The sequence below is a fragment of the Rhinolophus sinicus genome, linkage group LG04 (genome assembly GCF_036562045.2).
Source record: "Rhinolophus sinicus isolate RSC01 linkage group LG04, ASM3656204v1, whole genome shotgun sequence".
NCBI classification, from domain to species: Eukaryota; Metazoa; Chordata; class Mammalia; order Chiroptera; family Rhinolophidae; genus Rhinolophus; species Rhinolophus sinicus.
The window spans coordinates 179,390,621-179,414,547 of record NC_133754.1 but is presented as its reverse complement, the minus strand read 5'-3'; the positions used below and the strand labels follow the sequence as shown (position 1 = coordinate 179,414,547).

General features: G+C 40.7%; 1 protein-coding gene across 14 annotated transcripts in view; it reads left to right on the top strand.

Annotated features, from left to right (window-relative positions):
- The window catches only part of DENND1A (DENN domain containing 1A), a 467,166-nt gene that overhangs the window by 13,047 nt on the left and 430,192 nt on the right, over positions 1-23,927 (top strand). For 13 of the 14 annotated variants that reach the window (XM_074330989.1, XM_074330983.1, XM_019728518.2 and 10 more), the window contains exon 2: positions 22,312-22,382. The exons of the other annotated variant lie outside the window; for it this stretch is intronic. In XM_074330989.1, coding sequence (XP_074187090.1) covers positions 22,341-22,382 — 42 coding nt within the window. In that variant the 5' untranslated portion in view covers positions 22,312-22,340. The remainder of the gene's footprint in view (positions 1-22,311; positions 22,383-23,927) is intronic. 14 annotated transcript variants of the gene reach the window in all.

Sequence of the window (23,927 nt, the reverse complement as noted above, 5' to 3'; positions counted from 1 at the left end):
TCCCATGATGTTTTATCTCTTAATATTGTAGTGTATATTTCCTAAGAACAAGTATATTCTATATGACCACAATACTTTTATCACAATCAAGAAATTTCACATTCATGCAATATTATCTAACATACAATCCATCTTCAAAATTTCCCATTGTTTGAATAATGTCCTTTGCAGCTCTGTGTTTGCCTGGGTCCAATTAGGGATTATATGTTGCAATTATTTAGTTGTTATGTTTCTAGTTCCCTTTCATTTAGAATAGTTCTTCTGCCCTTTTTTGTTTCGGTCTGTGACATTGTCTTTTTAAAGAATCCAGACCAGTTGTTTTGTAGAATGACCCACATTTAGGGATGTGTCTTATTGTTTCCTATGCCTAAGTTCATGTTTAAACATTTTGGCAAGAATACCAAATAGTTAATGTGTCTAATGCCACGCATTTTTATTCTCCAGGAAGTCATTTTTCTTCCATCCTTTCTTAAAAAGGCTCTTATTTGTTGCCTTTTTATCCTCTTCTTTTCTCTCCCTGTAGCTTTTGTTCTTTTTTCTTTTTCTTTTTTGGGGGGTTGATAATGACTGTGTTATTTGTTTATTATTTTTTTTAAATTTTATTTTTCAATTATAGTTGACATTTCCCTGTAGCTTTCTGTTCCTATTTTGTAGAAGTCATGTTGTTTCTGTTCTATTTAAGGATGGCAGTTTCCTGAAAGATATTTCTAAATCATTTTCTGAGTTATTCTTCTTCCAAGAGATGATGTTCTCTCTTCCCTCTTTGTAATATTTTTAATTCTTAAAGTCTCTTATTTTCCATATGCTCTTGAGCAAGGTGAGCTCTGTCTAGATTTGCTGTTTGCCACAAGTGGGGTGAATGGGTTACCATGGGCACTGTGCCTGTGGGTGATGGTTAGGTCCCCTTCTCAGATCTGTACTGAAGAACTGGTTCATGGTCATTGTTCACAGTTGAATTTCTGGTCACCAGCAGGGGTTTGTATTCCTGAGGTAGAATTTTATTCACTGCCTGATACTCGCATACTCTCTGAATCTAAAATTCGCAGTGCGTACTCTTAGGGTTGTTCTTGCTCTCTTAGCACTGTACTTTTTGGTGTACTTTTTGTGTGTAATTATTATAACCAATGTAACTAATTTTATTCAGTGCTTTTTTTTTGAGGAGGGCGCAGCTCACAGAGGCCCATGCAGGGATCCAACCAGCAACCTTGGTGTTATTACGTAGCACCATGCTCTAACCAACTGAGCTAACTGGTCACCCCCAATGTAACTAATATGAAAATTAATTCAAGAGATTAGGTAGCTCCCCCTCCATATTAAAGTGTGTGTGTGTGTGTGTGTGTGTGTGTGTGTGAGAGAGAGATCAATGAGTATAACCAGGATTGAAGAGTAGAATGACTGAAGGTAGGCAGACACATTAACCTGTTATACTAGAAGAGAGGTAACGAAGGCTGATACTGGGGTATTTCCTTTTGTTTTGTACCACACTACCGTTATTGTGTTATATAAGTCCAAGTATCAGTGAGAGTTGTTAAAAGTAATATCAGAATATTAGAAAGTGTTTACAACCAGATGGATGATGACTTCAGGGGTTGTAACCTGGGTGACTGACAGTTAGCATTAAAAATAGGGGAATTGAGGAGATTTTCTGGGGAAATCATTGGTTTTATTTGGCTTATATTGAATGTGAGGTTACTATCTGTGGGGAGCTTTTGGGGACAGTTGAAATTAGGACCTGAAGGTCATGAGAGAGGTGGCAGCTAAAGATGTAGTTTGGGAGTCAATTACAGAATGATGAGGAATGAGAACTAAAGAAATTGCATGACTATTTAGTAGGTGGATAGAGAGCAGGAGGGAGGGAAAGAGCCGTAAGATGCTGGGGACATCTCACATCCTAAATCTAAATGTCAGGTCTTGTTGACTTATGCTCTCATCTCCTTCATTGCTGCCCCTTGGTCCAGGTTCTCTTACCTTAATGGCTGTCATTCCTCCTGACTGGGTTCTCTACCACTGTCGCCTCTCTCCAGTCCAGTCTTTATGTAGCATCCAGAGTGAGCCTTCCAAAGGGCAAATCTGATATGTCAGTTCACTGCTAAAACCCTTCAGTCGCTCCCCATGCTTCCGGATTAAAACCGACATCCCTAACATGGCTTCCAAAGCCCTTTAACATCTTGACTCTGCCTATTAATATAAAAATGGCAATGCCTAACATTTATTGGACTCTCCTGGATATAAGTACTTATTCTAAGTACTTTACATTTGTTACATCATTGACTCTTCATACTTAGTCTTTCAATTTACCCTCGTTAATAACCCGATGGAGAAAGTATTGCTGTGATTCCCATTTCGCAGATGAGAAAGACACAGAGATTTCCACTTGTCTTAGCACTAACACGTGGGGAGCTAATAACTTCACATGCAGTATGCTATTTAATCCTCGCCATAATCCTGTGAGGGAAGGAGTATTATTATTACCACCTTTTATTAATACAAATGAAGTGACTAAAGCTAGAGGTGTTTGCCCAGAGAACACAAGCTATGGATGGTCGAACTGGGACCGGAGCGCATATCCACGTGACTCTCAGTGTGCTCTCTCCTCCTCCTTGTCTGATCCCAGTCTCATCCATAGCACCCCTCACTCACCTCCTACCTCTACGCATACAGGCACACACCCTTGGTTAACGTCTAATCATTTTTCAGGTTTTAGCTCAGATGGCGCTCTGGAGAGACCTTCTCTCAGCATCCCCTTTAGCCTCCCTGCTGCACTTGGAGGAGAGTTGCCCATCAGGTCTGCCTATTACTGTTCTGTTCTTTGATTGTGTTTCCTATAGTCTACGAATTTCATGAAGTCAGGTACCGTGAGAGTCTTGCTCACTATAAACCTTGAGTGACTTGCATGGTATGTGGCACGTAGTAGATGCTCAGTTAATATACATTGAACAATTAAATGAATGTTTAACTCAAAGTAGAAGTTTGGTGTTGACTGGGTTTCATTCTTAAAAGAGTATGACTCGTAGTCTTTTCATATATTTAACTCTCAACTATTTATGATGGTTCCAAATAACTGATAATCCCCAAATCGTGTAGTGTTGGCAAATTCCCTTTGGGACTCTAAATATTTATATTTGTGTTATTTTTCTAAGGCTAATGCTGTTATGCTTTAATCCCTGGAGTAACTACTGATAATCAGCAGAGAAGACAGTCCTGAATGTGCTGGTTTGACTGGAGGATGCAGCCTGGGGTGCCTCATTTGCTGTGACTGCAATGCAAAGTCACTTACACTGGTCATTGAAAGTTGTTTCTACTCTCCCTGCAAGCTGCTTGTTCTCTTTGGTGCCAGAAGATAGGCAGTCATAGCCTAGAATTAAGGAGGAAGAAATTTATAAAGTGTTCTGATCGCCCACTTCTTAATCGATTTTTTTTTCTCAGGCAAATTGGTCTGACCTTTCCCACCTTGGTCTGACTTCCTCTGAGGAAAAGTTTCACGTTGTGCAGAAAAGAATAATTTAGCAGGAATATGAGTTGCACATTTAGTTTGGTGGTGCTCACACATGTTCAGGTGATGGAGTCCCTAAAAGTCATGGTATTTTGTGGAAGACTATGAAATATTTATATGTTAAATATTGTTACATTTCCCCCCGAATCAGATACTATTTTATATTCTAGAATAGATAGGGAATAGCAGGTGAAAAAGGCTTAAGAAAAATGTATGGTATGTAAGCTTAAAATATCTTACCATATGTTGTCATGCAAATTGGGCAGAGGCCATTGTTGGCCCCTTAGTCTGTTTCCCAGGCCCCCAGTGTTTCAGGTAGCCTTGCTGGGGAACTGGTACATTAACTGACTATAGAGGAGAGAAGAGAAGCTGAAGTGAAAGGTGGTGATATCAAGGTTTCTAATTTGGGAGCATCAAAATACCACCGACAGAAACTTCTGAGTCAGGAGGAGAACTGGCAGTGAGGTCAAAAAGAGTGAATTTGTTTGACTGTAAACCAATGATAGGCCGAGGAGAAATATGCAATCGGCAGTTAGAAAATAGGCTCAGTGCCTGTCACATAGTAAGGGCCTCAGTAAATGCTGGGCCACTGTTCCCAGGAAGGGAGGGAAGAGATTGGGAATCAGTGGCACGGCTGAGAAAGATGAAGCTGTGAGAGTTGTCTTCAGACTGAATATAGCGAAGCATGATTTGAGGTTTGAACCTGGGGGAGCAGAGGAGACATAGATGAGCTGTGTAGAATGCTGTTGGGAGGTCAGTGGGAATGGGAGTCCAGAAAAGATGATTTGGCTTCAGGGTGGGTTGCGGATGTCCTTTGAGAAAATGGTCTCGGGATGGTGATGCATTTATTTATCCATCCAAGGCAGAAATCCAGGAGTTATCTTTGATGTCTCCCATACCACTTGTCCCTGCAATACACATAAAGTGGTGTTAAATTTACCTTCTTAAGTGGGACACAAAAAAACAAACTATACAAGAATAATTGATAAACTGGACTTTATCAAAGTTAAAATCTTTTGCTCATCAAAAGATACTCTTTAAGAAAATGAAGACAAGCCACAGCCTTCTAACACACTCACTCATTTGACCACTTCTTTCTATTTCCACTGCTGCCTTCATTTACAACATATATCTAATTATGTATTTATATATAAATTCACTGTATAAACTTACAGCTCAATAAGACAAGCAATCCAAAGAAAAATGGGCAAAAGATTTGAACAGACACATTATTAAAGAAGATATAGAGATGGCAAATAAACATGAAACGATTCCTGGTGTCTTTGGCCATTAGGAAAATGCAAATTAAAACTCCCTCGAGAAAGCTCCAACACACTCAATAGAATGGCTAAAATGAAAAGACTGACAATACCGAGTGTTGGTGACGTGGAGCTCCTGGAACCCTCTGGCATCGCTGATGGACTCAGAGACGAGCCTTGGAGTTCAAAACCAACTTCATGGGGTCATTTTCCCGAGTTCCCCTCCCTCTGCTATCTCCTTGGTTCCCTGGCACTGCCTTTTAGTTTAGCTGCCAGAAAACCAGGGCTTTATTTACCCTGTTCTTCTGGGCACTTCCCATCTAGTCCAGACCTAACAGTGGGAGAACAGAGGAACAAATACTGGAATTTGCCCCCTGTTCTTAGTCACACTCCCGATTAGAGAGGAAGGTTCCTTTACTCACTGCTTTAGGTTCCTGTAGACCCCTTCTTTCCCACTCCTTCAGCCTGAACCAGAGAGCTTTTCCTGGAAATCTGTGGTGTCCACTTCAGGTTTTGGGCTGCCTTGAGTCCACGCAGAGTCTGCATGGACTCAAGGTGGTACTTTGAATTCAGTCTTCTACACCAGTCTGTCTCTAGTATTTCCTTTCTTGATCCCTCAAATAGCTGCTCCATTAATTGTATAGATGCTTTTTATAGTTGTAAAGGTAGAGTGGACCCATTACATTTTACTGGAACCAGAACTTCTGGATTTCTTTTTTATCTTGCTATGCAGTCATTGGGCTTCTTGAGTGTGTATCTGTTGTCAGTTTTGGAAAATTTTCAGACAAAGTACTTAGTGAAGATGGGAACCCCAACAAAATAAATAGAGCATTAAAACTAGCCATGGGTTATGCCCTATTTGCTTCTCCTTGTCTGGAATATTGATTAGTCTTACACTTTCTGTGTCTGTCTTCTGCATCTTTTGCTTTCTTTTTTTATAATTTCTATCTTTCTGAACATTCTGTATAATTTCTGTAAGTTTACTAATTCTCTCTGGGTGTACCTTTTCTGCCCTTAAGCCATCCATTAAGTTATTCTTTTTTATTTTGAGAAATATTTTGTTCTTTTTCAGTTTTGTTTGATCATGTCAGTTTCTTACTCTGTTCTCATTTTCAATCCCTTTTATTTCTTTAAGCTTATTAAACATTTATTCCATATCCCATCTCTAATAATTCCAATATCTGAAGGCTTTAAAAGTCTGATTCTGCCATCTTTTATTTCTGAGGGTCTTACTTATGGGCTTTGCTTCCCTGAGGATTTTCTCATTTTTGCCCATGAGTTCATATCTCTTGGAACTTTTTGTGAGAATTATTTTGAGGCCAAGGCTGTAGTGAATTTTTTCCAGAGAAGATTTACATTTTTTTTTTTTTGTTAGTGTTCTGTGGCCATTTTTAGTGTGACTACTTCAACTTAAATTTTTGACCATTCAGTAGCAATCCTTTATGAGGGCCAGCTTGTGGTTGAACTTGGCAGGAAGATTTTCCTTTCTTTCTCATAGCCAAGTTTTGAGACTAGTGGTTTTCATTATAGTTGCAGAGATTTGTGTTTGTGGTGTGTGTGTGTCTGTGTGCAGATGGGTTTCTATCTTGATCCCCTTTGTAGTCCTCATTTATATTAAGAGGGAGGGGTATTTATTATACTTTCCACCTTAGGCTGAACCTTACTTTTGTCTTGTATTCCTTGCGCCCCATTAGATTGGGAAACTGAAAATTGCATTGGGCTACGTAAGTGCCTTCAAGGAGAAAGCTAGTTTTTGTGTTCTGGTTACCCTGTTGGGTGCCTATCTTCACTTAGTTCTTGGTCTTAATCTTATTTTCTTGCAAACTCATTAATGTATTTATTTGAGAAGATAAAAAAAAGTCCATTATTTACCATTGTTTTCAACGGAGGATCAGGAGGGTACTTAGCTTGTCCTAGTGCCAGAAAAGGAATTTGCAGCTGCACTTTTTTCCAAGTTTCAGTTAGGCTGATTTAGTCGCTATTCTTCCAATTTTGCATGAGCATTTTATACGCCTGTACTTTGCTCAGGCTGTTTTCCCTGCTTAAAATCCCATATCTTCTCCCCCCCTCCCCACCCCAGCCAAATCCTGTTCATCCCGCAGTGTTCACTTCAAGTCCCACCCCTTGTAGATGCTTCTCTTGAACGCCCTAGCTCAGTAGTTCCCAGATGTTTGGAATGTTTGTACCAGTAAAAATCTTAAAAACAAATTTGTGGAGCCACATAGAGGTGATCATCTCTCACCATTAGTTTTGAAAAGAACTTACATTTTTGCATCAGAAAGCAGGAGGAACTAGATGCCAGATTAAGGACCGTTATAAAACTTGAGTTAAATACCTCTGAATGGAAAACACACAACACTGCCCCCGTTCCGCCTCATTTTGCTGCTGACCGGAAAGAGCCTCGCTGCAGACTGTCTACAGATAATCAGACCCACGGCCTTAGCACACAGTGAGGTCTTCAACTTGTGAGGCCATAATCATGTTTGACTGTTTACATTTTATTATGTTCTGTTTCCTGGGCTAGGTTGTAAGCTCCTTAAGAGCCATTATATGTATGTAGATTGCTCATAAATATGTGTTGAATGAGTTAAATTTAGATGCCTCCGATGATAGTTGAAACTTAGAAATATTTATAGAGCATACATCTGAGTAGATCACAGCTCTGAATGTTATTTCTTGAGGAAAAAGTTTTAATACCGAGTATGAATCACGAGTCTTACTCATCTTCAGGGAAATTCATTGCACAAATTTACAAAATGCTTGTTAAAAGCCAGGCCTTTTATTAGGGCTGAGACTACAGACATGAAGTGAACAAGGTTCCCAGTCTAGCCGGTAATGTGTATGTATAAGTAGAAAGCCGAGAATTCCACCTGGGAAGCCTTATAATAAAGCTTTGAAACAAGTTTTGTAACAATGTAGAGAGAGCAACTTAGTTTTGTAAGGGAGTCGGAAAGGTCCCCAGAGAGGAAGAGGCATTTGTTTGTTCATTCATTTATTCATTCACCTGGGAAATATCTAAGTGCCTACTACTTGCCAAGCACTATTCTAGATGCATCTTGAACATGACGCTGTTTGGACATAGAGCACATTTTAGGCAGGGAAATTGTGATTAAGAACATATCCTTTGAAGTAACAACAGATCTGGGTTTCAGTTCAGTGTCACTTGCCAGATATTTGTCATTGGGCAAGCTATTTAATTTTTACACAACTGTTTTGTAAAATCCGGAAATACTCCCTACCGTACAGCATTGTCATATGGATAAAATGAGGTATGGTGTATAAAGTGCTTAGTGCCGTGCCCAGCCCTTCTGAAATAGCTCAATAAATGGTCAATATATACAGAAGGCATGGGCGGGGTGACTGGAACGGAGGGTGTGTATGGGGTGATGGCGGGAAAGGCTAAAGGCACGAGCTGTGGTTGAATGTGAACAACCTTGCATGTCATGCTCATGAGTATCTCTTAATTCCTGAATGCTTTTGGGAGCCTTGGAGGAGATACACATTAGATTTTCTAAGCAGTGTGGCGGTGTGCTGAGCTGTAAGGCAGGAGTTAGGGAGCGTGAATTCCAGAGCTAAACTGCCTGGGCTCTGGTCCCAGCTTCCTCCTTTCGTAAGTGCCTGACCTCAGGCAAGTACTTTATCTGTACCTTGTTTCTTCTTTGGTAAACTGGATAATAAACATACCTATCATTCATGTTTGCTTTTATGCTCTTTGGGCCACTTTGTTTTTAAAGCCCTGGAACCATTTGTTAGAGGAAATCTTATTGAAATTTAGACATGAAACAGTAAGAGGACGGTCCTGTGTGGTGGGTCCCTTTCATTCCTCTTGCCGCTTGTCTCAGGCCTGTGAGACAGTCTGCCCCTCACTGAACACCGGTGTGCTAGAGCAAGTCATGTCTGAATGCCCTTCACTTCCGTATGTGGTGGATGTTCAGGACAAAGAACTTCTACAAATTGGGAACTTGGGAAATTAGCATTTGTATTAATCTAAGTCAATATTTTGATACAGAAATATTAACTTTCTATTAACTAGAATGACTTCGTAATTTGCAAAAAAAGATTTTGCAAAAGAGCTACAAGGCATCAGAACTGGAAGGGATCTTTCTTGGTGATCTGTTTACACTGGAGGAAATTGGATTTTAGAGAGGGAAGTTTTTAAAGCTGTGCTGCAGCCAGTCCCCTTGCGCTCCTGTTTCAGCCCTGCTAGCCCACTGTTGTCTCTCATTTCTTAGCCGGCTCATTGTCAGGACCAGGGCTAGCAGATCATTTGCACTTTTCTAGGACTCATGTTTCTTACGTCTCTTGCTGATTTCCAGTATGTTTTCTTGGCTTTAATGTTGACTTTGCTCAGAAATATAACTGGGTGAGTCTGTGGATTGTTTTTTTGTTTTTCCACTTGGTCTTGAATCCCCGAGAGCACTTGAGGGCCTGAACTGATTTGGTTCTGAAATGGCTTTCCTCGTAGTGATACGTTTTAATAGCTGTGGGTAAGTACCACCTCAGTAAGTCTAGGGCACAGGGAAACTGTGTGAAAAAAGTAAAGACGCTCTAAATAAAAGTGGGCATTTTATTATTTACCTCAGTGAGTAAGCACACCCACTGTAGCGGAAAATCTTATGGAAATTAAAGTTGTTTTCCTGCCTGTCAATGATCTTTATATTCGGGCAATAGCAGACACTTGAGTGGGTGTTGTGGCAGGTCCCGTAGAGCATGGACCCCCACACTCTGGATCTAAAGGTCCCACAGTCATTCTCTCCAGCTCTCCCACAGCCTCCGGGCTCTTCCAGTCTCCCAAGGACCGCAGACCCCGTGTTGAATTTTCTCTGTCTCATCTCAATGGGCTCTTCCTACTTGTACATGGCCCAACACTGATCACCTTTCAGTTTTAAGCACTATTGTTTAACAAAGTGGGTCCCAAGCCTGGCTGGCTATGTACCGTGATCACCTGGAAACCTTAAACTTGTTTTCCTGGGACCCCACCCTAGACCCTCTGAATCAGAGTCCCTGGGACCTGGGGATCTTATTTTCAAAAGGTTCCTCCTGTGATTTTGATCAGAGTTCACAGACCTAACTAAGTTCTAGAACAAGTCATGTAACTTGACTCCAACACTGTGACTCAGTTCTGGATTCTTAGGGGAGAGGAGCTGATTGACTCAGCTTGTCAGAGATCAATCCTGGTCCCTTTTTTTTTTTAAAGAGAGATTCCTATATTTTGCTACTTAGTGATGGATGAAATTATAGCAACTTTCAAGCTGTGTTCCCACAGAACTTTGGTGTTTCATGAGTTGCTGTTAAAATGGAATGATGTTGGATATTTTCCTCCAAGTGATAGGAAAAATAAACAACTAAATGGACACAATATTTCCATTCTAAGTAAAAGTTTCCTTTGTTGAACAGAAATTCTTAACTGTGATGTAATCAGATTCATCAGTTTTTCACATTATGGTTTGTACTTTTGACGTCATGTCCTTAGCTATCCAAATCTATGTTTTTTTTTGGCTTTGGATACTATCAGGGAAGGAGCACACGGAGATTAGAGGGAAATGGAAGAATTGTAGATACAAGAGAGAGGATAAAATCATCTCAATTTCAATTCCAAATTCTTTTCTGCATAGATGGTCATGTTGTCTGCAAATAGGAAATAAATGATTTCTTCCCTTCTTGTCTGTATCCCTTTTGTTTCTTTTCCTTGCCTTATTGTCCTGGGTAGGCTCTCTAGTGTGATGGAGAGGTGGTGAGGGTGGAAAGCCTTGCCTTGTTCCCAGTCCTAGAGGGAGAGGATTCAGTCTTTCACACTTAAGCGTAATGTTAACTACAGGTTTTTCATAGAGGTCCTTTATTAAATTGAAGAAACTCCCCTCTACTCCTGAATTTTTAACATGAATGTGTTACATTTTATGAAATGTTTTTTTCTGCATAATTGATATAATTGTGACTTTTCTTCTTTAGCCTATAAATATGGTATAGACTGTATTGACTGATTTTCAGTGTTGAGCCAGCGTTCCATCCCTGGAATAGATGCAACGTGGTCATGGTGTATATTGTTGAATTCTATTTGCTAATATTTTGTTAAGGATTTTTGTGTCTTTATTTGGGGAGGATATTGGGCGATAGTGTGAGTGTGTAGAATTTGTTTTATTTTTTTGGGACTGTCTTTGGTTTTAGTATCAGGGTAATTCTAGCCTTGTAAAATGAGTTGGGAAGTATTTGCTCCTCTTCTGCTTTATGGAAGATATTGTATAGAATTGTTTAGTAGAATTCTTCAGTGAAACTATCTGCACCTATTGAGGTGATCATTTGACTTTTCTTACTTAGTTTATGTAGTTATCATTTCTGATGCTCTTTATTTCTTGGTATAGATCCATATTTCTGTTTTGAGCAATTTGATTATGATGTGCCTTAGATTTCTTCCTGTTTCTTGTGTTTGGGGTTTGTTGAGCTTTTATGATCTGTGCATTTATAATTTTCATCAAATTTAGAAAGTTTTTGACAATTATTTCCTCCAAACATTCTTTCTGCCTGCTCCCCACTTTGGGGATTCCAGTTACTGGTACACTAGGCTGCTTGAAGTTGTCCAATAGGTCAATAGTTATGCTCTGTGTTTTTTGTGTTGAGTTCTTTTCCCTCTGTTTCATCTTGGATAATTTCTAAAACAAATTCTTCAAGTTCACTAATCTTTTTTCTGCAATGTTTGCCCTACAGTTAATCCCATTTAGTGCATTTTCCATCCTTACACATTGTAGTTTTAATCTCAGAAAATTCAATTGGATCACTTTTGAATCGCCCATGTCTCTAACTTTTTGAATACATGGAATGCAGTTATAATCACTGTTTGAATAGTCTGTCTGCTCATTCTAACATCTATGTCAGTTCTACGTTGGCTTCAATTGATTGATTTTTCTCCTCATTATGGGTTGTATTTTCCTGATTCTTCGCATGCCTGGTAGTTTTTATTGACTGCCAGACATTGTGTATTTTACCTTGTTGGGTTTCAGGTATTTTTGTATTCTTATAAATATTCTGGGGATTACTCAAGGCAGTAATCTGAGGCAATGGTAGGCTTACGTCATTTATTTTCCGTCTCTTAAGAGATTTCTTTGCTTTGTTTCCTGATGTCTTATAAACCATTATTTAATATATTTTGTCAGTTAAGTTACTTTGAAAGAGTTTGATTCCTCTGGGTCTCGCTTTTAAGATTTGTTGGGTGGGACTGTGGCAGTGCTCAGTCCAGGGCTAGTTGTTCCCCATCCTAAGGGGATGCACTCACTGTGTGCCCTGTCCAGGGCAATTGCAATACAAATACCAGCAAGTTATTTTATGGATATTGATAAACTGATTCTAAAGTTTACATGGAGAGGCCAAAGACCCAGAATAGCCAACACACTATAGAAGGAAAAGAAAGTCAGAGAACTGACACTAACTGACTGTAAGACTTACTATAAAGCTACAGGAACCAACACAGGACAGTGTTGGTGAAAGAACAGACAAATAGATCAGTGGAACAGAACAGAGAGCCCAGAAATAGACCCACATAAATATAGTCAACTGATCTTTAGCAGGGAGCAAAGATAGTCTTTTCAACAAATGGTGCTGAACAACTGGACACCCACATGCAGAAGACACAGACCTTCCTTACACCCTTCACAAAAAATTAACTCAAAATGGATCATGACCTACATGTAAAACACAAAACGATAAAACTCTCAGAAGGTAACACAGGAGAAAACCTAGATGACCTGGGGTATGGCAGTGACTTTTTGGATACAGCACCACAGGGACAGGCTATGAAAGAAATAACTGGTAAGCTGGACTTCATTACAGTTAAAAACTTCTGCTCTGCCAAAGACAATGTCAAGAGAATGAGAGCACAAGCCACAGACCGGGAGAAAATATGTGCAAAAGACACATTTGGTAAAGGAATGTCATCCAAAATATTATCCAAAATGTTACCCAAAAGAACTCTTAAGGCGCAACAATAAGTAAACAAACAACCTGACTAAAAAATGGGCCAAAGAGCTTAGCGACACCTCACCAAAGTGGATAGTTTCTTATTTTCTGAATTGCTTTTTAGTAACAGTATTTGAAATCTTAAGAGTTTTGAGTCTTTGAAATCAAAGCCTTTCATTGGTAAGGGGAAGCTATTTTACTTTTTATAATAAATAATAATATCCTTTATGTTGGTTTAGTATCATTTAGTTTACAAAGAAAGCACTCATTTTTCTGTCATTTGATCCCTGAAACATGATTTGAGATGAGCAAGGCAGGTGTTCTCTCTTGATGGAGGAGGAAGCTGATTCGTGCAAGTTTAAGTGGCTTGTTCTAATCATATAGTGAGTTAAGGGGATTTGAATCCAGGCCTTCGGGTGTTTAGCCTGGGGTTCCTTCCATAGAATCCCATGTGAGCCCTGTGAGAAAGTCTTGGTAAAAGACAGGTCAGGGCAATTAGTATTAATGGATGGGTTTTTTTTATTTGATTTTAAACAAGCAGGATCTTACAGAAAAGTTGGCAGTACAATATAAAGAACTTCAGACAAACAAACAAAAAACCAAACATTTTTCAGCGAGGTGCTGACCTGATACCCCGTTACCCCTGAATACTTCAGTGGACTTTTCCTACAAACGAGGGCATTCTCCTATAAAACCACAATATAATCATCAAAATCAGGAAATTAACATTGAGTCCTTGCTATAATACGTCTAATTCTTTGACCCCATTCAAATTTCGTTAGTCCCTACATCATCTTTTATTACCACAAAGGATCCAGTTCAGACTCACCCATTACATTTAGTTGTCATATCTCTTTCCTTTAGAAGAGATCTTGAGTCTTTGTTTGATTTTCATCACCTTGACACTTGAAGATACAGGCCAGATATTTTTTAGAAGATCCCTCAATTTGAATTTGTCTGATGTTCCCTCAAGATGAGATTCAGGTTAAGCATCTTTGACAAGAACGTCATGGAAGTGGTGCTGTGCTTTTCTCATTGCGTTCTAGTAGTTTGTCCCCTTACTGATGACCGTCACTTTGATGACTTGATTAAGGTAGTTTTTGCCAAACCGCTACACTGAAAAGTTACTTTTCCCGCTTGCAATTAATAAGTATTTTGTGGGAAGGTAATATACTCCATTTCTCATTAAATTTTCAATTTATTCACATATATGTCAATGTGGACTTGGTTTCCTGGTTTATTTGAAGGTTCATTATCTGTTTATATCATTATTGATTTTGATTCTCAAATTACCCCAGATTTGGCCGGTGAGGGAGCCTTTTCAAGCTGGTCTTTTTGACATATTTCCATCATTCTTTAAGCAAGTCTTTGCTTTATGGCACAGTAAGATGTTCCAAGCTAATCTTGCACTTTCTCTGCCCCAGCCCTGGGATCAGCTGTTTCTCCAAGAAGTCCTGGTTCCTTTCCCAGGAGAATTATATTTAGAAGCCAAGGTCTGCGTACTGGGTACACTCGTTGCTTTTGGGGTGTTGCTGCTGCTAGGCCCAGTCAGTAAACAGAGGTAAGAAATATGCGTGTGTTAAAGTCAGGTGACATTTACATTCTATTTCTCCATATATTTATTAAAAACCTTGAGTTCATACGAATGTCTCCAGTTTAAATCCAGTTCCAGAGCATTCATGCTAGTTTTCTGCTAACTTCACCTGTGAGAAAGCAGGCAGTCCTCACTGGTCTTGGGCTCTGATTAGGCATACTGCCCCTTCCTCCCCCACCCCATTTCCATTCTCACCTTGTTTTCCTAGGATTACACTGCCTACTGTGGTGGTTTGACATGCCCTGCCCTCCCCACTGCCCAGTGGGTGCCCTCCTTGCCCAGCTTGGACTCTGACTTCCGTCATGCTGGACAAGCCTTCCCCCACCCCACACGGTCAACCGCCTCACCCCTGCCTGGGCTTCCACACCCTGCTCTAGGGTCCTTGTGCTTGGACATGCCCTTCACCCTCTTAGGCTCGGACACCCATGCCCTCTGTGGGGCACCCTTCTCACCCCACTCGTGTTTCACCATCCCAGGCCTGGCCGCCATGTGCATGAATGCCCTTCTCACCCCGCTCTCGTTCTGGTTCCCTCTGCCAGGCTGCTTCCCCCAGGGGATGCCTTCCTTCGCCACTTGGATTTGACCTCGGAGTGCCAGGCTGCTCCTCAGCATGGGTGTTCTCCTGCCCTGCTCATGTTCCGACATCGCTTGTCAGGTCACCTCTTTGTAGGGACATTTCCTCACCCTGCTGAGGCTCCGACACCCCACACCGGCTCTTTGCCAACACGGACACCTACCTCGCTCTGCCCATGTAACAGCTTTAGGACTAAATTGTTCAGAAGGAGCAGAGGAGAAGTTAGGGAAGGGGAGGCCTTAAAATTCTCTTCAAGGACAAAATGTTTATCAATAATGACATAGATCTGATCTTTGCAAATGCTGTTAATATGGTTGAAGGGTCTAGATTTTACACTGTAGCTCAGCACAGGAAAGAATTGCTTAAAACTGATGGGGGGTTCGGCCTGGTGGCTCAGGTGGTTGGAGCTCCATGCTCCTAACGCCAAAGGCTGCCGGTTCAATTCCCACATGGGCCAGTGGGCTCTCAACCACAAGGTTGCCGGTTCGACTCCTGCAAAGGATGGTGGGCTGCGCCCCTGCAACAGACAACGGCAACTGGACCTGGAGTTGAGCTGCGCCCTCCACAACTAAGATTGAAAGGACAACAACTTGACTTGGAAAAAGTCCTGGAAGTACACACTGTTCGCCAATAAAGTCCTGTTCCCCTTCTCCAATAAAATCTTTTAAAAAACCCAACAAAATAACTGATGGGGTACTTACTTCACATTGCCAAAGAGTGTGCAGGCTCTGTTTTTCTGCTCTGAATGCCTCTAAGCTTTTTCCAGTTAACTTTTGTGCATTGTGGCATCAGGATCTTTCCATAGGGAGATATGGAAAGGTAAAGCTTTGTAACTCCTCTCACAGCAGTATCTGTGTATCTTTATTAATCTGATCCTGAGAGCTTTATTAGAAATGAAAAGCAAAGTGTAAAATCTTGAAACGACTTGTTTGTGTAATTACACAACTAAGTTAATCATTTTCTAACCAGTCTCAACAATGACTGCATTCTTCTATGGAGGTGTTAACTTGTTATGGGTTAGAAAGCACCCTTTGATACAGCATTTTCAGCCTGGAAAAATGGCTTTAATTTCAGAGTCCACTGAAACAAATGGAGACTTGTTGGAAATATTAACACTACCTTTTTGCTTGTTTGTCTAGCTTAAAGGAATCAATGTTTATTAGGTGATGTTTGCTAGCATGTTCTGAAGTACATACAGTTTCTTTTGGCTGTGTTGTCAACTTTAAGACAGTTCAATTGGTGTGGTATTTGAAATATTATACCTTAAGCCCCTTCAGCATATAGGTTTGTAATTAAAGAAACAGTGTGCTGAAGTCAAATCATTAACTCTAGTCTATAGAGAATAGGTTGCTGTTTTGCTTGGTGAATACTAGCTGGGTTGAAGATCTGACTGCTGTGAAATGAGTAACATTGTGTGTGCTTCAGTTCCTAGCTTTAAATAACACTTAGAGGGGAGGAGGACCTAGCATTATGGGATGGTTACCATAGGCAGCAAGAATTCATTTTGTGAAGAGTGCGTGTTACATCTTTCTCCTAATCTCATAACATGTTGTAATTGAGGAAACATAGACCCTAATTGAAGGCTGATGATCCAGCAGCGTGATCAATAGCATGATGCTCTAAAAACAAAACAGAACAAAACACACAACAGCAACAACCCAGAAAACCATTAAGCTTTCCTGCTGCCTGAAGATTGTCCAAGCCTTTGTCTGTTTCCTGACTTCAAGCTGAGTGTACTTAATCATTTTGAGAACATGGCCCTGAGCACTGAGCGTGGCCCTTCCAGTGAGTCACTGAGAATTGTGTTCAGAAGAGTGGTATTGAATAGAAATGCTCTCTTGGCTTACTTTCAGGCTTCATTCTCCCAGAAGTTAAGAACTGAGCAGGCCTCCCTTCTTTCAAACACGTTTTAGTTGTTTGTGCATCACTTTTGCGTATTTAAGAGCTGAGGCTGTTGTCAGCAGGTGTGATTTATTGATACCTTTGACTCCGAAGGAAAACATCTTTAAAGATTAATGGTCGCGTGTCTTCAGCAGGTTACGTCTTGTCAGGGAGAGAGAGAAGGGGAGCTGGAAACTACATGTCAGATGTTGGAGGAACCTTGTTCCTCAAACATTTATTGTGTGAAGAGTGGGACTAAGGTTATAAGACAGTGGGTGCCCTCAAGGAGCTGCCAATCTGCTGGGAGGACAGATATTTAATCAGGTACGCTGGTGGTTCTCCACCTTGCCTGCACAGTGGAATAAGTTGAGCTTAAAAAAGTACCGATACCTGGAGATTCTGATTTAATTGTCTTGGGTGTGGCCCAGGCATCAGGACTTGCAGAAGCTCCCCAGGGAATTGTAATTGCATCAGGGTTGACTGGTATGAGCGACAGGAGTGGGGAAGCACAGGGTGCCCTCTGCACAGAGGAGGGGAACAACCCAGTCGGGGCCATGAGTGCAGGGGATGGAGAAGGCTTCCCCGAGAGGAGGAAGTGCCTGAGCTGAGGCCTGATGGATGAACTCGTCCAGTGCAGAAGACTAGACTGTTCCTTGCTGAAGAGCAGCTGAATATTGTAGAACAGGAGAGTGGTTAGTGCTTTGGGACGATCCTTGCTCATTCTGCTACTTCCTTGCTTTGGCTTTGACCAGTTTGTCCCCTGAGTTTCAGTGTCCTCATCTCTACGCTGGGAGTAATACCTACAGGGTTGTTGACGATTAACTGCAGTAATGCATGTAAAGTGCTTTGCCTGGCACATAGGAGAAACAGTAAATTGTGGTAGCTTGGTAATGTTAGTAGAGAATCAGAGCATTGTTTGTTCAGAGGGCTACAAGTATAACAGTTCTGTACGGCTGGATCTTAGGGCGCAAGACTGCAGGAGTTGCGTGTGGGCGGCAAAAAAAGATACTTGGCAGGCAGGCAGGGTTTCAGATCATGGAGGTACAGGAGTGCAAGTCAATTAATAATGAGATATGGCAGGACGAGGACATTTCTGTGGTAATATGTTAAGCTATATCATTAAGTGTTCTGGGGAAACCTGGGTCCGTACTGGAAAATTGGCTCCGAATATGGCATTCTCAGCATCATTACATGTACTGAATTAGCAGTGAGTGTTAATAGGACAGAAATAGTATTTTCAGTTCCTTAAGCCAACTAGTTAAAAATATTGAGCATCTTGAAGAGTAATGGAACAAACAAGCAGTCTCAAGGAAGTCCCAGAGATTCTCTGGAAATGGTTAGGGTCTCCGTTGTTTACAGGCTAAATGAAAATATTAAGTAAGAGTCGCTTGGCCGTTTGAATTTAGAGGACACACTTTTGAATTTATTTTTTGATCTGCAGAGAAATAGAAAATGCTTCCATCTGCACTGGCTTCACTGGCCCTTAAAATAACTTATGTATATTTGTTGGTATGTTACATAACTTGTCACAACATTCGTCACCACTTCTTTCATAAGGCAACATGTAAACGACCGTGGATGAACATGACTATAACTTATAATTATAGTCCAGTTTGTTCTTCGTGTTTTTGTAGGCTTTTTGCTTTTCATTTTCTCTTTTAAAAGAGATTTTCATAATCTTTGGCTCCATGTACTAGAACTCCGGCAGCTATTTGAACTGAGTAAGAAGCTTATGTAGTTTTGCCATTATTACTCTTTAGAGTGAGGCAGTAACTGTGGATAGCAATGGAGGGAAAGTAGTAAGCGTCATTGCTTCTACAGTGCCTCTTTCTTTGAAATCTATCTTGTATTGTAAAGGCACTGTTGAAATGATCGATTATTGAGGCATGCCCTACGTGTATTTTATGTTGTATGTGCTGTTACTTGGAAGAAAAATTCCATTTAACTAGATCTTTGGTTCTTAGTGTGATCACTAACTAGTCCAGCAGCTCGGTATGACCTGGGTACTTGTTAGAAATGCTCGTTCTGGGGCCCCACCCCAGGAACTCTGGAGCTGGGGCTGGAAGTCTGCCTTTTAACCTGTTGTAACTTGAGACTCATGGGAGTGTATAACACTCCTATCATTTACTGAAATCGTTTTGGCCCCAGGAAGGCTAATCAGTACTTTCTTTATTCCTTCTCCTCAATATTTGTGCCAGGTACTGGTCCGATACCTGGAAGACACTAGCGCCTGTGATAACAGTCCCGGCTCTTCTGCAGTCTCCATTTAGAGTAGGGAGACGGACAGTTAACGAGACTGTGGTAGGGACGATATGGAAAGTGAAGACTAGATGGACTTTCTGAGGAAGTCAAGTGTAAGCTGAGTTTGGAACGACAGGAAGGGGGCCACCTCCATGAAGATCAGTATAAGGGGCTGAAAGATAGGAATGCGTTTGGGGTGCTGGACGAGCAGAAAAAGGCCAGTGGGGCTGGAATGCAGTGGGCAAGGGGGAGAGGCCTCTGCCAGATCACGTAGGGCCTTATAAGGACTTTAAAAAAATTTATTTTAGCTCCTCTGTTTTTTTTTGTTGTTGTTTGTTTGTTTTAAATTGTGGTAAAATACACATAATGTAAAACTTACCATCTTTACCATTTTAAGTGTACAGTTCAGTGGTAGTAAATTCATTCATATTGTTGTGCAACTATCACCACCATCCATTTCCAGAACTAAGACTTTGAATGCTATGGGAAGCTTTTGGGAGGCTTTGAGTAGAGGGCTGATAGAACCTGACCTTTAGAATAACAGGATTACTGGCCACTAAATTGAAATCTGATTATAGGAGGGCAAGGCAGGAAGCAGGGAGAGCAGTCAGGACAGTACTGCAGTAACCTCGGTGAGGTGAGGTGAGGTGTGGTGATGTGTCACGATGATCGGGTTGGGGAGGCTGAGAGACAGGGAGGTGCTGAAGTATTTTGATGATCAAGTACACAGAATTTGCTGATTGGTTAACTGTGGCACCTAAACGATTGTGGCATATAAAATAGAGGGGTCAAGGATGACACCAAGCTGGTCGGTCTCAAAACTGGTGGATTTCAGGAGATGCAGGTTTGAGGAAGAAAAGCACCATTTGTTAAATGAGAAATGCTTTCTAGATGTCCTAGTGGAGATGTTGAGTAGGCAATTGGATAAGGGAACCTGGAGGCAGGGAAGACGTCTGGTTTGTGACGGGACTTTGAGGCTTGCCAGCATTAAAGCCATGAGACTGCATGAGATCATCTAAGTAATGTGTAGACAGGAGAGGTCCAGGACTAAGTGTGAGGGTAGGACTGCTTACCTGAGAAGAAATTAGCGAAGGAGCAGCCAGTGAGGTCGGAAGAGTACTAATGGCGAGTGATGTCCTGGAATCCCAATGAAGAAAGTGTTTCAGGAAGGGGGGCAAATTGATCACCTGTGTCAAATGCTGTTGAGAGGTTGAGTGAGAGAAGCACTGAGGATTGACCATTTTAGCAAGTCGTTGCAGTGGTGTGGTGGGCTCAGAAGCCTGGTTGACGAATATTAATGAGAGAAAGGAGAAGAAGCCGAGAGAATGAGTATAGCCAATGCTAGGACATTCTTCACATGGAGGGATGACAAGTCTGTACACGTCACCCTAACTCAGTGGCCCTGGTTAATGCGTTGGAGCTCCCGGCTTTAGACATTTGGAATGGAACACCTTTGCATGCTCATGTTTGTTATTTCAGTTTTTTAAATGGGGAAAAATAAACTTAAGAATGGAAATTTGGGTAAAAAAAAAATGTGTGGAAGCTCTGAAGAACCTTGATGGAGTCCGAGGGTCCTGTAAACACGTTTTGAAAGCCAGTATCTTAATCCAGAGGAATAAAATTCTGAGATGAAATTCAGCCAGTTGCAAAATAGACTTGAGAAAGATTTATTTAGGTTTTAAAGGGAATCTTCCTGGAATGTGTGGTGGCCAAAGGATGCTGACTTTCTAGGTCTTTTTGTACCTTCTTGCAGGGAAAGAAGAACACAGATTTTTTTTTTTAAGGCTCTTAAAACTTCAGTTTACCTTGTTTTATTTAGGTTTTTTTTTTTTTTTGGAGTGAGGTGCTCTGATTTAGAGTCTAATTTTAAAATTCTGTTTGACAAGGTATATTTAAATACCTGGAGTTTTAGAGCAGCCAGCTCTTTTCAGCTGTAGGTACTTATTTAAAGCAAAAGCCTAAGTTTCTCTTTAGTGAAGAAATGAGGATCCTTCCTAAGAGAAATAAGTAGCTTCCTGATTGACAAAACACACGTTTTTGTTTTACTCCAAAAGAAGTAGAGGGAGTATTACTACCATATTTTATTGACTCTAAGATACCATTATTTATAAGATGCACTATTATATGTATTATCAAGAAAGAAAAAAACATGCTGCCATTTAGAATTATAAGATGCAACAGATTGTAAGACATGTGAAAATGTGGGGAAAGAAGTCCATCTTAGAATTAATGAAACACAGAATTTGAGTGCCAGGAGGTGTGAATTCTGGTTCTGGCTGTTTCTAAGGGACTGACAAGTCCCTTAGAAACTCTGCTTCAGGTTCCTCATCTGTATGGGGGTGTAATGCCTGATGCACCAACCTCATGGAATTATAATGAGGATGAAATGAGATAAATGAGGTGATTATTTTGAAAAATGGAATCTACTAGGTAAATTCAAGGTATTAACTTCATTAAAATGAAACCTTGAATCTGATTAGGCAACTCAGAACGTTTCCTCTCTGAGCTTTGTTGTCAGGTTTAAAATGGAATTCATTTATAGACATTTGAAAGCACAACATTTTCTTCTGCTGAATGATTTTCATTCAATCTGGAAATAATATCTCTTTATTGTCCTTTCAGAATTAAAGAGAAAAGAGAAAATACAAAGATAATACAACCCCGATGTTCTCATCACTCAGAATTAACTGTTCACATTCTGTTAGTGCTGTGATCTTTTCAAAACTTATCATGAGATATTTATGACATAGACAGGTAAACAGATGTAACAGTGCACATTTGTGCGCTTGCTCTGCCAGTGCAGGTGAAGACCCCTGTGTGGGAAAGTGTCTCACGTTTGGATTAGGGTCCTCTTTCACAATAGCCTGGAGAGACAGGCTGCTGCTTCTCTTGTTTCAGTCTTTAAAGCCTCTCAATAAGCAAGTTCACTTCATCATATGAGTGTCTTATCCTGGAAACTGAGGGAGAAGGTCACTTTGTGCCAATGTTGCCTTGCTTTGAGCTTCCTCAGGATTCTACCTGTGGTTTTGGAGAGCCAGCTGCGTAAAGGAGGAATGTGACGTCCATAAAAGCGTAATAATGACTTGCCACTTGTGTCCCAGACATTGTACCTAGACAATTTTTGTGTGTTCTTTTTAAGTGTCACCATCATTTTTCTGGTTAGGTGTGGCTCAGAGAAGTTGAGTAACCTGCCCAAGGTTGCACAGCCACGAAGCTGTGGAGCTCATGAGGTTAATCAGGGTCTGCTTTATACCACAGCCTGCACGTTCTGGAACCATGCTGCTCTGTCCTTGTCAGTAATCACGATCTGTTTCCTTTGTAGGCAAAACCCAGAGACCACGTTTGAAGTATATGTCGAAGTGGCCTATCCTAGGACAGGGGGCACTCTTTCAGGTATTTGCATCTTTGATTATGATATGGTGTATTTGTTTATTATATGAGATAGCCATGCACATGGGAATATTCTAAACTGTTATTTATCTGTAAGTATGTTTTAGTGTTTTTCCCTTTTATTTGTGCCCACATCATCGTCGGGAATGGAGAACAAGCACAGTGAACAATTTAAATTAGAGTCATTGCCATAACAGGCTTGAAGTGTGGCTTTAGTCATTGTAATAATTAGGTTTTGGTTGGTATCTTTCACAGATGCCCAGAAGTCACCTATTTAGGAGGAAATACTGTCATCTTGCTAATGAGGAAGGCTTAGAATTAGGTTTCAAAATATTATAAGGGATATGTGTATTTTATTATATAATACAACATATTAAGGGATATAATAATAAGGGAAATCTCTGTTACTAAATGGGTTTAATTTAGTACATTTTTTGTCTGCTGGTAAAAGAAGGTCGGAAATTAGTTGAAGGAAACACCTCCTTTGGCTTTAGCTTTTGGACTGATTTGGGCGTGTATTCCTGGACGATGAGGTCTTAGACGAGGTTAGAGTATGTTGCGCAGGCTGAATATGTCACTTCTTGACCTAAGATCCTTTTTGGTTAATGAGAAAAAATAACCTTATGACCCAGTGTTCTTTTTCTTGATGTCTAAGAGAGGGATGCATTTGCCAAAGACATGATAGGGAGCAACTCTTGTTCCGCACACACACATACACGCACGCACGCACATGCATATTTTATTTGGTGTTTAGGGAGAGTGATTGACTTGGATTACAAACTTGGAGTAATCAGGATTTCAATGGTAGTTGCACCCCTAATTGGCTCTACAACCTTGGGCATATTTTCTCTTTCATTATTTAATTAGATTGCGGTACTCATAAAAATAGCTGCCTTTCAGTGAGTTTGTGTTCTCCTACATGCTCGATATTTATAGTCCTTACAATAAACCCTTAAAAGTAGTCGGTGGCATCTCCATTACACCTGTGAGAACGTAAAATATCAGAGAGGTCAAATGACTCCTTACCAAATCACATCGCTGCTATGTGGAGTAGCCAGGAGTTTTGGTCCAAGAACTCTTCCCTCTGCTATGTTACCGTCTTGAGGACCTTGGCCACGTTGTACGCGTCTCTCTCTGTCATTTTCAGGGCTTTCTACAACGTCACCAGTGTTTGTTAAAATGAATGAATTTCTTATAAAAGCAAAAGTGAGATAACTGTGTGCGCTCCACTTTCTGGATTGTCTAAAGAAGGCGCGAAGCGTGTTACAACTGAGTGGGTGTCCTAGAGGTGGGAAGTTAACATCCATGTTAAGATATGCCTTAGTGTGCAAACCCTCGGATTGGAAGGGTTGCATGGTGCGTCTGTGCAGCAGCACCTACGTGGGCTGACCACAGAGTGGCCGTTTGATGATGGTTGTGATGTGACAGACATACTTAAGGACGACATCTTCTATTTCTACAGTTGCTAACGTTTCCCCTTTTAATGTTCTAGGGCTTTTTTTCCCCCAAAGTTAAAAATGAATTTTTTTTTTGGGGGGGGAATATGAA